The sequence below is a fragment of the Strongylocentrotus purpuratus genome, unplaced genomic scaffold (assembly GCF_000002235.5).
Source record: "Strongylocentrotus purpuratus isolate Spur 01 unplaced genomic scaffold, Spur_5.0 spur5_scaffold_5, whole genome shotgun sequence".
In the NCBI taxonomy this organism is placed as follows: Eukaryota; Metazoa; Echinodermata; class Echinoidea; order Camarodonta; family Strongylocentrotidae; genus Strongylocentrotus; species Strongylocentrotus purpuratus.
In genome coordinates, this window is record NW_022145611.1 from 42,375,181 (window position 1) to 42,389,768 (window position 14,588).

General features: G+C 36.2%; 1 protein-coding gene across 4 annotated transcripts in view; it reads right to left on the reverse strand.

Annotated features, from left to right (window-relative positions):
• LOC584177 (papilin) overlaps nt 1–14,588 on the reverse strand; it is a 111,556-nt gene that overhangs the window by 77,109 nt on the left and 19,859 nt on the right. For all 4 annotated transcript variants that reach the window (XM_030998546.1, XM_030998547.1, XM_030998545.1 and 1 more), the window contains exon 3: nt 12,637–12,755. In XM_030998546.1, coding sequence (XP_030854406.1) covers nt 12,637–12,755 — 119 coding nt within the window. The remainder of the gene's footprint in view (nt 1–12,636; nt 12,756–14,588) is intronic.

Genomic DNA, 14,588 nt, shown 5'->3' on the forward strand with positions numbered 1-14,588 from the left:
TCCGTATACCCATTTCCAGACAATACTGGACCTACATAAGAAAACAGAAATGTTTCAAATAAAGCCAACAAACTCCCCTGTACATCTTTTTGCGTTGTCTTTTGTCCTTTGCATGTTTCTTTGTCAGATTTTCATGGGGGGTGGGGGGGGGTGGTATTTGTTATGGTTAAATAAAGCTAAAACAAGTTGGGATTTTGAGAAAAGCTCCAAGGTTTACCCCGATCAGGATTTCGCACAAAGTCAAGGTCGGAGGACCATGCAGCATCTGATACAACACATCCATCGTCGATTAAACTGTTATACCTCCCTCAAACAACCACACACTCAACATACATTTCAAGCATATTACTCCCACTCTTGCTTGCCCTGATTTTGACAGCCACAACACTATCACATCCATATTTATTTGTTTACATACACATGCAGTCAAGGTATCAATTCCAATTTTAGAGGTTGGTCTGGACAGCCATGGCAATTCCAGTGAAACAGCTGCCATTTTACAGACAGCTAGACTTGTTTGTATCCCAAAATGAGATCAACTTGAACTCCTTGCTCCAACTAAGCATATATATTTGAAAGGGAAGCTAACAAAAGAACCAATAAATCTCCAACAGGAACACTATATTCATCAATGAGATTAAATTTTGAGATAAAATGTTGAAATACTGACAATATATGCTTCATCACCCAGTAATGATACTCAAAGTACATAAAAATGGGGTTTTCAGGATACACATGGGACCACTGAATTTGCTATGGAATATAGGGCAAGCAATGCATTCAGTATAATTACTCTGTCATCAATCAATATTTCAGTATCATCACACAAACTTCAATCTAATTTTACAACAAGTACAAACTCTTCATACTGAACGGTAGCATACTTGATGTTGTAAACAATAAATTTGACCTAGATTTGTTTGTTCACTTGAACCTGCAGAATCTGTCACATTCTCAGTTTCTATGCATTTGCAGTTGAGAGGCAATGCTCCATGGATCTTGTAACTAGTGTTGATATTCTCACTCTTTACAGTAAGTTTGTCAAACTATTTCTTGCTATATTTTGAAAAGTAGAATTCTTTTAGGAAAGATGGATCCTGGATACATGGAAGAGGAGTCTGTTGAGGACGACACATCATCAGTACTTGTCAGCCACTATCACATGCCATCAGGTGATGACCATAAACAGAGGACTTGTGGGAGAGACAGCCATTGTATCTGAGCTACAAACAAATATTTAAAGGGGAATGTCATATTGTTCCACATAGGTAATCAAGTCACTTTACATAATTCTACTTTATCAAGACTTGTAGCTAATGTTATCTTTAAACATATTAAGTACATTTTTATATTCAATCATATTTTACCAGCATTTAATTTACATACAATTTTCAAGGGACATTTAGATACCTCACATTGTCAGTTGTATTCTGCAAAGTGTATTACACACATATATTACATAATAATAATAATAATAATAATAATAATAATAATAATAATAATAATAATCTTTTAAAGTCCACTCCAAATTTTATTAAGTTAAAACAAAAATGGAAACTCTTTTTGCCCAATTGATCATGAGCCCGGCAGCCACTGAGCAGTGCTAGATCAACGTTGCTCTATCCCTTATTGTTGAACGCCAAACAAGGTAGCAGCAACTCCCGTCTTTTAACGTCTTTTGGTATGACGCTGCCGGGGTTTGAACCCACGACCTCCCGGTTGTGAGGCGGACGCTCTACTGACATGAGCCTACACATAATCACAACCCAAACAAAATCATACTAAGCTTTGAGAACTCTTTTATTCTTTTCATTTCACAGTTTTACAGATTTCAAACACTATGTGTGTCATCTAAATGGTTAACAAATGACACTTGACAGTCAAACTTAAGTTGTTCTCAGGTTCAATGGAATGCTGCAAGAAATGCAAGAAGGATCTGACTATAACAAGGTCATGGAAGACAGATAAAAGTTTTTCCTTTCGATTTCCATCGTTGGACAAGACTTCAAAACTGTCTATTTTGTATCATAGCATTCAGAATTTCATAGGAAACATTACAAATTATTTAGAGAAAACAAAATTTCAATGTACCTTGAGCTAACAGCCACTCAAATAATCTTCTGTGTCATATATTATCATATTTCATCATATTTAAAGTTAATCTATACCAATGCTAAAAGGGTTGTCATGAAGCTAATCAAGACTGGAAATATGTGATTTTGCCAAGCCATTGCATTGCACAAAGCAATCCTTCAGTCAATTAGTGCCTATTATAATGTGCAAAAGTGTATAAATGGCAAATGAGCACTGGACAGAGAGGTGAACAGAGCAACCAAACTGTTAAATTAGAATATAATAATAGTAAATTTAATACCTTCATGTCAGAAAACTTAATACTATTAATTCTATACATCTGCATGCTATTTCATCAAAGCTCAATAAATTATTCACAATCTATGAAGATACATCCTATTTCACTACATCTTATAACTAATTGAATACTGAGGTAGTTACACTGAGGGAAATGCATGATGTATTATGAGCATCAATGGGACAAGATAGATAATAGAGTTTTGAATAGGATGGGGTTCTAATAGGTTAAACAATCAGAACAATTTAACATATAAGCCACTCATCTGATGCGGTATCAAGCATTAGCACTTCCTGCAAAATCAATTATACCAAATTATATCACACCATGTGCAACCGCAGTAATAAAACCACATGTATTTATAAATAGAGTTCATCTCATCATGCATGGCTACTGTATAGGTCCGTGTTATGGCTAGGCTCTTCAGACCTGAGCTAAAAGGATTATAACCATTGTTAAGCCATGGTCAAGTGTAAAAGTCATCAGACTCTATGGACTTCATCTTACTAGGTTTGAACCAATCCCGACACTGCACCAACATCCTTTGTCAATGTATTAATCTAAATCTGCCACTCTCCACCCAGGTTTAGTAAGTTTACAAGTACAAGCAGCAAGAAATACCTTAGAATATCTGAGTGTCCTATTAGGGGAGCTGACTGAGGACAGATAATAACAAAGATATATCAAAAGAGCACTACAAATCTAATGTTACTATCACAATCTAAGTTGTCATGAACTTTAACAGTATCTGAGCACAGGTTGGGCAGTTCTAGCTCTCTCCATCCATAACCTTCTCTCCTCCTTTCTCTTCTATTTGTCATATTGCATCTTTCTCTCATCATAAGTCATTATTCTTCTTGTAATAATATTTTCCTTTTTATTCTCCATTTTCATTTCCCCTTCCAATATTCTAACTTTGGAATATATCTTCAGAATGAAATCATCCACACCTGATTTTCATTTTCATACACAAGAAGTATACAACACAATGAATTTTCTTCAGGAATATCAATCAACTTGATTTGGAAAGGGCACATCCCAGCTACTTCATCTTTAGGAAGTTTACATAATATAATATGAATGAGATATTCACACTAATTTGATTTACTGATGGAAATATATTGCATTGTATGTCCATTTCCTGTGATGTCTTGTTCATTATAAACAAACATCATTCAACCAAAACATATTTCCATGTTTTAAACCTGCATCTTTTGATCAGTGTGTCAATAGTGCTTCAAGACAACTTGGCATCTCAAACTGTTAAAAATACATTTGGATAATGAGTTAAACACTGTTTTGCAGTTCCCTAATATAATAGATATGCCATTAATGGTCCTAAATTGTTTGGACTTTGTATGTCTGGCATAACATGAAAAGGCTACAAGTTGACATCCCAGTAACTAAATATGCATTGTATTTTCCAGCTTATCTATAATCCTGTTACCAATAAAAATGTAACAGAATCAGCTATTGACACAGAATATTTACATGTCCATTCAGGACAATAATGTTGAAGAGAATGGCTTCATAACAAATGAAGTATAATTTCCTCTTTAATCAGTATTCTGGCTTCAGCTGCCAGCAAAGTATTGCACATTCAGTCTGGCTTCAAGGTAATTTGCTTCCTGTTATGTACCCTATAAGGTGTAACTTGTCAGTTGAGAGTCAGAAGGGAATTAACTCACATACTCTAACATTATGTTCAAGTTAATGTCATTCTCGCTTTCATTTGAAATGATTTTCTCAGTGATTTCAAGCTGTATTCTCCAACCAAGACTAGATAGACCACATGTGATATACAAAGCTACCTTTGATTGTAAATCTCTTCTGCCCAGCTTCTCACAACTGGTAGACTACCACAAAAGGAATAGAAAATCAGAAAAAGATTTGCTGTTCTATATTCACATTTTCCCCGTTTATCATATGTAACTGTATCTATTATTGCTCCTAGATGATAGGGTTCTGCATGAGAGAAAAAATAACAACAAAAATCTTCAAACTATTTATTTGTTTTCCTTTAATTTCAAACCATGGATCTTTCAAAGTTGTGAATCATCTCTCTCTCTGCCTCTCCCTCCCTCCCTCCCTCCCTCCCTCCCTCCCTCCCTCCCTCCCTCCCTCCCTCCCTCCCTCCCTCCCTCCCTCTCCCTCTCTCTCTCTCTCTCTCCCTCTCACCCTGTCTCTCCCTTCCTCCCTCCCTCCCTCCCTCCTCTGCTCCTGCTATAGTCATCCCAATCTTTCTATTCTCTACATATCCCTACATCTCTTCTCTCCTCTTTCTCTTTCAAGTTGAGACATCGTCTATTTTGACCAAAGTTCAACAAGATATTTTCCTCTCTTGTTCAAATACACAGTCAGATTTTTTTATTACAGGACAAATATTATTTTACCAAAATACTTATGATTGAGGTTGCTGTGACTGCCACCTGACAAGTGAATATTTATCATACACCAGATGGTTCATAAAACCTCCTCAACATAAATTTTCCTCCTGTGGGTAGCAATAAAGTTTTTTTTAGAAACTTGTGGGTACTTTGTGTACACTTAATTTATGATGAATTGAAATTTGACTTGACTGTCTTATATCAATCTTTTTTCTTTTTTTTTGTGAAAGTGTGAGCAAGAATTTACACAGCATTGGACACAAGGCTAACCGCTTCCATCATAAAAAGTTAGAACTGTACAAGATTGTGGGATTCATGTTCTTCCATCTTGATTTAAATTGACATTGAATATTTCTAGTGCTCCTTAAATCTGTCATTGGAAAATTGCTTTCATGTGTCATAATAATGCATATTGCTATAATATGAATTTCTCGTCAAGAATCATATGTTGATAATGATATGTGATATAATATGTTTGTAATAATATTGTTAGAACAGATCTATTAGGAGTCAAACTTTAAGGTCCTTACATTTGCCCATAAATGTAGGTGATTCTATCCCTACTCATATCATACCCGGGCACCTATCCACCCCCCCCCCCTCCCCTCCCTCCCTATCCAGTATGACAAATATGACAAATCAGGGTAGGGGGAATACCCTTAATATGTTGATCACGATTACAACCTGAACAGCATGGGAAAGTTAAGGGTGGAAAAAGCGGTAGAATCAAGGAGTGGGGGTCATTTAATACCATCGCGGTGGTTGTCTATACGTTATTGTCTTGAGGTCATTATTGTGGAGGGGTAGTTATCCTAAGTCATGGTTGTCTGGGATGCAGGAAGAATTGTGTAGGAGTAGTTGTCAAGGGAGTGGTATACAGTAGACTGGGAGTTCTGCACTGTTCAGTCTGAGTATTTGATTGGGCATGTGTCATGACTATAACAAACTTCATAAAAAAGTTATGGCTACTTAACACAGAACGTCTATATTTATCTAATGGAGTCAAAGAGTTACTTTATCAGCTGGGTGATATTTGCGAAGATAGTGATGTCTGCTAGATATCTATTTAATCGTTCGTCTTCTAATCATTTGTTTATCATCCCAATGAATGAACAAACATATCTGTTACTTTTATCCACACTCAATCTTCTACCTGACCACTGCGGGGGAGGGAGGGCTAGCTCTAAGCAGATTAATTTTAAGCATTGTGACTGTTTAGACACCAAGGGCTGCATTTAATCCAGCATGCATATTAAGACAGTATTTTATTCAGCATTTGGCTTAGCTAAGTAAAATGTCTTGACAGTATTCAGATCACATCTAAGAATTTTACTTTAGCAAGCTGACATTGTATTGTGACATTTCATGGTCAAGCAATATAATGCACATTAAATGCGCCCTAACATATGTCTTATGACTGGGTATGAGATTTGGTCATGAATGTAGTTGATAACACTGTGATGAGCAATACTACTGACATTTGATTTTATCTGATAATTAATATGTTCACATGCATGTTAATGGGCAGTATATATATTCATTGCAGAAACATTCAAAATATTTCACACCAACTAGCGCAGCTTGATAACCCATAGGCTGCAAGCTGTTCACATACCTTCCCACTCATTACTCCAGAGTAATTCCACTCCCTACAATATTTATATATAGACTCAGGAGTAATGAATTACTCAATAGGATTAACATTCTTGTGTACACCTTCAATCCAAGGCGATTGTTTTACTCCAATGACTCAAAGGGAATAAGCAACCAAAATGTAGATATAAAACTTGTATTCATGACTAATGTTTATATACCAGTAGTCATCCTTAATTTGTAGGATTACTTTTGTAATTACATGTTGGTTGGGCTGCAATCAATTCTATTTCATTCTAATATGTATCATCATATAGTAGAAGTATTTCTTCTATATTTCTATGCATCTATAATAATACTATAATTACACTTGTTGTTGCGAATATGCAATTTTGCACCAACTTTGTATGGAGGAATGTAAAAATGGATAACATTTTCAATATTGCATGAGATATTAAACACAGTTCAAGTAGAAATGCAACGGGGCTTAACTGCACTAAAGATAGACTTATCATCCATATAATTTATGAAACGAGGAGCTCACATCTATCAGCTATAGCCGCTGTACCCTTTTTACCCCTAATTCAACATCATGGAATTTTTTAGAGGTTGGCCCTTACATTCCAATCCCCCTGATTTTCTAGGTGAATGTCTACTTACGTCGTCACACCTTCACCAATTATCCTTCTTGTGGGCCATAACAAACATGATTAATAATCTTTCCACTTCATTGTTTCCCAATGAAATATGACAGTGATTTGTTGTCAGATCTTTTGAGCCATTGCAAATAAATAAGATAAATTGCTCTTTAAAATAGCGTTTCAATTCCCTGTTCAAACAGAAAAAAGGAAAGCCGACAGAAAAGAGAGAGAACGAAAGACCAAGGCAGACAACAATTAGGATTTTAAGAGAGTGAGAATGACACGTTCCTTTTTAACGCGAAGAGACAGAGGGGCACTTCAAATATGCCCCCGACCTGGAGGCTAGAGACTGGGGCACCAAAGAATAGACATCAATGGTTGATTTAATCAGTTTGTGTAATCTAATGATACATGTAATCTACATATTCAGTCAGTGCTAAGCCCAGCCTTCTCGATTTCCAGAAGATCCTTCAGTAGTGATGGAAGAACAATCAACCAGGACCAAAGGTTGGTCCTCCTGGTGACTGTGGTTCTGGGTGTCACTTTCAAGCCTCCAGGGTAAGTGTTATAATGACATTGTAAGCTGATCCTCTTATCACCTTCACCTCATAGGGACAATAGTCAAGGGACCAGGTCTTAGCCGGTAGAATATCATCCAGACCTTAGCTTGACAAACCTTGGCAGTGAACAAACTGGATCACAAAATGAGATATTTTTCTTCTTATCTTGGTTATTCTACTGACTTATTTTATTCTACATTAATGAAGAGTGTCACAATCTGTCTCACAGTCTCCCTTCTCTCTCCATGCCCCACTTCTCCACCCCCCCTCTCTCTCTCTCTCTCTCTCTCTCTCTCTCTCCCCCTCTCTCTCTCTCTCTCTCTCTCTCACTTCCTTTCTCTCTCTCATCATTTTCATACTCTGGTGGTAAATAGTCTGGGTAGTTCGGGATGAAATATAAAGTAAATCCTAAAAAATCATTTCTTACACTGACCCAATCTGACAAGCCTGGCATTCTTTCCAAACTACTGCACATCTTAAAGGTAATACAAAGCTTTGGGAAATTTTGAAATTGGGTGGATAGTGATTCTTTACAATTTTGATATATTTGGATGCCCCTGTGGATGTATCATAAGCACTAGAAAAATTAGCCCTTAAAACACTTCTGCTTTCGAGAAAAATTGAATATAAAAATTTACCGTGCTCCTGGTAAATTTTGATAAATTTCAAATAGCACCTACGGTCGTACAATGGTAGCTGCGACCATGAAAATCTCAGAATATGTAGATGTGGTGGATAATTTCCAAACGGAATAGCTAATTGGTCAATTTTAGTCAAGAAACATTGTTTTATAGCTTAATTAATATCTTGGCCTTAAGAGGGAGCTATATAACATAAAGAGTGTATTATTTACAATTTCATAAGTTTAGACTCGATTTCAACCGCGACAACGATCATTGAATATTGTAGAATTGCATATGCATCCGATATGTTCATTTGAACCAAATTCATGACCCCAAACCAAAACTTTGTATTACCTTTAACTTTTGCTTGTTTTCACATTGACAGTCATGATTTCCAAGTATAGTTTGGTGGTAGTTGGTGGGTATTAATTTCTAAGTAATACCATGGTCTATGCACATACTGATGGGTTAATTAATTGTTAAAATCATCTGAGAAGTGCTGTGAAAAGTATTTTTCCCGATCATTTTTATAAGGTTATTGACAATGACCTTTGGCAGGTGCAATGCCTTGCTCTGTCACCTCCCCTTACCCCTAGAGCCCAATACTGCTCCAATACCCAACCCTTGGGGATTTTCATCTATTTCTCTGAATTATAAAAAAGAGCCTGAGGTTTATCTCAAATGCCAGTGTTACTTATGAATGAACAAAAATGAGAGAAATCAGTGAACCTGTCCAGTCATTTACTTATTTATAGCATAGGTTCATTCATAAAATTGTACTTCTATACAGCTAAATCAGGACAGATACTAACATGCAGTTAAAGCTTCTACCATGAAACTTTGGTAGGCAAGCTTTTGTCCACTTTTGGGGACTTTCTCAAGCCAAGTGATTTTTTATATATTAGTTTCACGATTAATCATGAATTATCAGGTCTATCAAATCATTTTAATCTTCCTCAACATTAATGAAGGTATTTCCTAGAAGAATTTTGAAGAGCATCAACTGTTTTACTTTCAAATAATACTAGGAGAGCAAACACTAGAAAACACAATTCTTCAAATGTCACAGGACATTTCCTAACCTAACCTGGCTTTACTAGCATGGGATATAAGGCTTTGGTCCTATCTGAGGGACTTGGCAACAGAAAATAAATGAAAGGTCACCTGAGGGCACTACAAATCATCAATTCAGTTTGAGACACAGGAACTCTGTGGTTCAGAGCCTAATGCTCTTTTCATAGAACCATTGTATCTTCCTTGTAAGTCTTCTTTGAAGTCATACAAACTCACAAGAAATCCACCAGGAATTGATATACTTCTTCTTATGTAGAACAATTCTGGTATTAAACAATGTAGGTCTTCTATGTGGAAGAGTTTTATCATGGACTTACTAGTTGACAACTATTAAGTCCATGGTTTTATTCAGTCACCTCAATCTACTGTACTTCAAATCCAAATCCCAATTTAAATCTGCAATCTCTTTGAAACTGATAGCTTCTTAATCCTTTTGTCCTTCTTGTAACACCCTTTCCCCCGCAAGTTAAATCTTTGAAATCTCTAAATTGAATGAAGAATGAGGGTTGGATAGTACTCATGTGGTTACATCCCTCTCAATGAAAAGATTGTTAGAATCCTTCCCTTCATTCAGCCTACCAAAATTTGTTGTATAGCTACGATATTAAAGTAAGGAGAATTTTGATGTCTGAATGTCATATGAAGAAACATGATATATTTGGGCATTGTTTTGAATGAAGACTTGATAAAGTATCAGCATCCTGCTATAGTCTAAACGTTGTATTGTACGGAAATCATATAACTTGACCGTGCACTCCTCATTGGCCAGCTGTTATATCAACTGACCTCAACAAAACCAATTCTTTTTATACAATGTTTCTTTGTAGGTGTTGTAATCTAGTCTGTACGCTCCTTTCGCTATACAATATATAAGACATTGCTTTATACGACTTGTATATATTTTGGGTAGTCTGAACAGGCTACAAGACCTCCCTGCCACAAACATACTACATGACCTTGTTAACAACATATTGTGAGAGAGTTAATCTAGCTCAAGTCACAAGCCATTGTGTCAATGGTTCTCTGATCTTTCAGTGGCTGAGCTGGATATGGCTTTGCTAAAGCAATCAAAAATTATCTCAGCAATTACCACTCATCCACTCATCCCACTTTAATTGGTTTGCAATAGTTTAGTGAGATAATCTACCTGTCTATCCAGCTGATCACCTTATAAATGAGTTGAAAGAAATGTTTTGAGGTGATGATGCAAGGGTAATGATAGAAAGGATTGATATTTGGTGTGGTAAGTAAAAAGATAAGGATACATTTATTCACATTCATGTAGGTCCAAGTATTACTGGTAGAAGAGAAACCATAGATTCAACCTATTCATATGAATGTTTCCCACCTGCTCCCTATCCTTGACAACATCATCCTTCAAGAGCAATCAGGATTTCATTATTCAATTTAAATATCCAATTAAATGATTTGATAGATAATGTATACCTTAATTATCTCAGCAAAAGAGAGGGTATACATTTTGTTTTATATCACATAAAACATCCACAATATGTTAATACAGAAGGGAGCATTCTAGGGTCTCTATATAATTTCAAAATATAGTCAACATACTTTTAAAATATCAAATCAATTATGTACCTTTTCAAATTAAAATTTCATCAGCACAATCACACCAGGTTTATTTTGTATTACTGCAAACACAATATTTAATGTTCTTTGTGTCATTTTCTTATCTATTCTTAATGTTCTAAGTGTTCCTGAATTAGCAGACAACATCATTTGTGGAGATGATGGAAGTATAAAACATGAAACACTGAATATTGTTTGTTATGATAGTACTGATCCTTCATGATGATACCAATGATTTCTTGGAGGTAATTTTTTTAAATAAAAAGGAAAGTGAAAACAAGACATGTACTATCCTGCATCATCAGCACACTGTGATTTTTACTACATATAATGATAACGAATAGTTATGTGCTAGAGGCAATATCCCATACATCCCATGCTCAGATTATCATAGATAGCTCTACAGAAGTTGGAGCAAATCATGCACGCAACAAGCTTATTTCTCAATTCATTTGCACAATAACTTGACTTTTCGCTCACACTCCAGTCTTTAGTGCTTCTTTTGTTGCCACCAAACAAATGATCGCATTTATCTTGTCAACCTGCCTGCACCTCCAAAGCGGGTCTACAAAGGGTGAAGTCATGTAAACCGGTAGCAGCTCACTACTACATTGAATCTGGTTCTGAACGCAGCTAGCTAGCTAGATGGTCCCATTCAATCATTTCAGGTGCAAAGAGAGCGCTAAACTTAACACCAAGACTAGCTGCAGCCTCGATGGAGCATAAAAATTTGGGTTTCCTTTTGTAGATGGTCATCATTCAGTGATGATGAACATCTACAAAAGGAAAGGTTTGTCTCATCATGGACCTACTACGATTTCTAGGCAACTAGAAGCTGATGATTACTTACTTTAAAACTAGAAAATTTTGTGAGCATGACATTTTTACAAATCTTTGCAAATTTTGCGAGATTCCCTAAAGTTTTTTGGCACAAAAGCGGAAACAACACAGACATTTCTACGATTCAATAAAGTTTCTTGGCATAAAAATCGCTGTCATTTACAATGCGAGAGAGTGTCTGTCAAAACAATTTTTGGTTTGACTGTAGTCAAACTCATTGGCTAATTTATTAAGCCTAATGAAGAAATTTGATAACAGTAGTACTGTTATCGAACTGGTACATACTAGCTGAACCTCTTAAATCAATACATGACAAGCTATATTTACACTCAGACCTGTGAGTATGAGATTTGAGACTGCAGCATTTGAAAGTGCAAGAATGCTTCCACCTTTGTTCATCTGCACACAATAACAAATATCTTGAAGGTTCTGTATATACTCTTGAGGTATCACCCTACCAATTCGGTGAGATTTACCAAATATTTTCCCAAATTCTGTCACACTTTCAGCTATCAATCAATATCATAGTCCATCAAAGTGTGTATAAAGCTAGACTTACAAGGTTACCTTCAACAGTGTGTTTGCAACTTGATGAAGATATACAGTTTTAGAATTGATCATCTTGTCAATGATAACTTTTGTTATTTGAGTTCTATGATGAAAGCAGGGCTGCAGGATAGTATACCTGAATAACCTCCCCGTTTCTCTCCATCTCTCTCTCCTACTCCTCTAACTATTCCCCCCAATTCCCCTCCCCTACCATCACCACTATTACCACACCATCACCAATATAACACCCCTACACTACATCTATCAACAATATCACCATCATCACCACCTCTATCCAGTCACCCCCTCACTACCATCATTATATCACTACCACCTCCACTTCCAGGCATCCACCATCACCATCACAACCCCCACCACATAGTTATTCACAACACCACTTCCACCTACCCTGGGATGCACTGCCTCTCCTGGTAGGACACTCCGCCTTCACATGATCTTGAGCAGGCACTCCAAATGCCCCACTCTCCCCACCCTGACTCAGGTGCTTGACGGGCGATGCGATGGATCTGAGATTGAAATAGGTGCAAGAAAAAAAAAAAATTTTATGAATGTGAGTTTTAACAATTTGTTAAAACATAACTGGAATATCCTGTGATAACAATATTTAAAGTAATGGTAAACATGTTTTTGACCATGATCTAACAATATATAGTATTTTAATTATCTAAGCTCTGAACTTGAGAGAGAGAGAGATAAGAGAGAGGGAGAGAGAGGGGAGAGAGAGAGGGGGAGAGGGGGAGAGAGAGGGAGAGAGAGAGAGAGAGATTTGATAAACATGTTTAAATTGTTCTACTTCCTATATGTGAATGTCTGACACATATTTGATAAGTCATTATTATCATTCTCTTTAATACTGATATGGTCTTTTATTGCTAAATAATCTAAAAAATACAAGTAGGCAAATGTGTGAAGGATAAAAAGAAATGTACATATAAATAGAGGGGAGTACCCTCCATACCCTGGAAAGCAAACAATCATTATTGTACATTGAAGGGCATGTAAGTCTATGAGCCTGTTCGGACAGTAAGAAAATTATACAAAACTTGTTTAAAGAAACATCATGATACGAAAGGAGCATACAGACTAGAAGGAAAAAAACATTGTATAAAGAAACTAATTTTAAAGAGGTCAATCATCAGCATTCATTCCAGATAAGTCCTGCCCGGTAATATGATTTTCATATGATACAACATTCAGACTAGAGCGGGACCCTGATTCTTGATTGAATGTTTTGTTCGAAACAATGTTCAAACAAGCGTTTTGCTATATGAAGTTTCACCATACAAAGTACAGACAGGTTCAGATATATAGCTAAACGATGAACTCTGCTAGCCTGAACGCAATGTGAATCACATAAAATCATGGATAACTGTAAAGAAAATATAACAGAGTCATCAAGGACAAAGTATATACCCTGTGACAAGTTATCTGCTCTAGAAGAAAAGTCAATATTTGATCTTTGATTCAAAAGGACCACTATCAATGGCTAAGCATATCACATTAGACATGCTGATCTGCACAACTGATGAACATACAGTGACTAGACACGTGCATGCAAAATGTGCACCTGGAAATATCTCATGACTTTACACCATATTGTCAGCCTCCAATGTGAAACACCATGTGAACCATATTTTGTCATCATTTATGTTGTTCCCTGTATGATGGTATCTTTATTCTTACTTTCCTTGATCAAATCCAAACTTTATGCATAAGTTGGATAGTAGCCCATATACAAATATAATTTTGATAGACAGTTTAGCTTTCAAGGGGTTCCAAATACCTTCTCATATACCCACCAAAATAACACAACTTTTCACAAAAAGTATAGAAAGTCTTTCCCTTGACCTCATAACTTATATGTCCTTCATACAGCTGCTACGATCAGAAACTGCATTTACACTACAACACATAATCATCAATTTTTCTCACATTCCAGTGTTTCGCCTGCAAAAGCGCAACTACCGGCAAACACGACAAAAAATTGAAATTAAAAAATCAATCTCTTGAGTTTGGTTTTTCCCTTAGATCAAATATAGTCCTAGAAAAAGCGTCTTTTTCTTCAGTATACAAGTGCCATTGATCTAAATTTAAGAGTAGATTTTCTGAGTCTGAAACAAAATTGAGGTATGTTTGAGTTGTGTCCAGCTTTCCAGCAGTTGCACATTTGTTCTACTTCATTTAAAGTATACGATTGACCGTAAGAATGTTCAGGCAAATGGCATCCTATGTTTCAGACCTTTTAGCTTTCATGGAACTTACATCTGGACCCTCAAGGAAACAGTTTGAGAACCCCTGCACTAGAAGGAGCCCCATCAACATATCAACAATGTGCATTT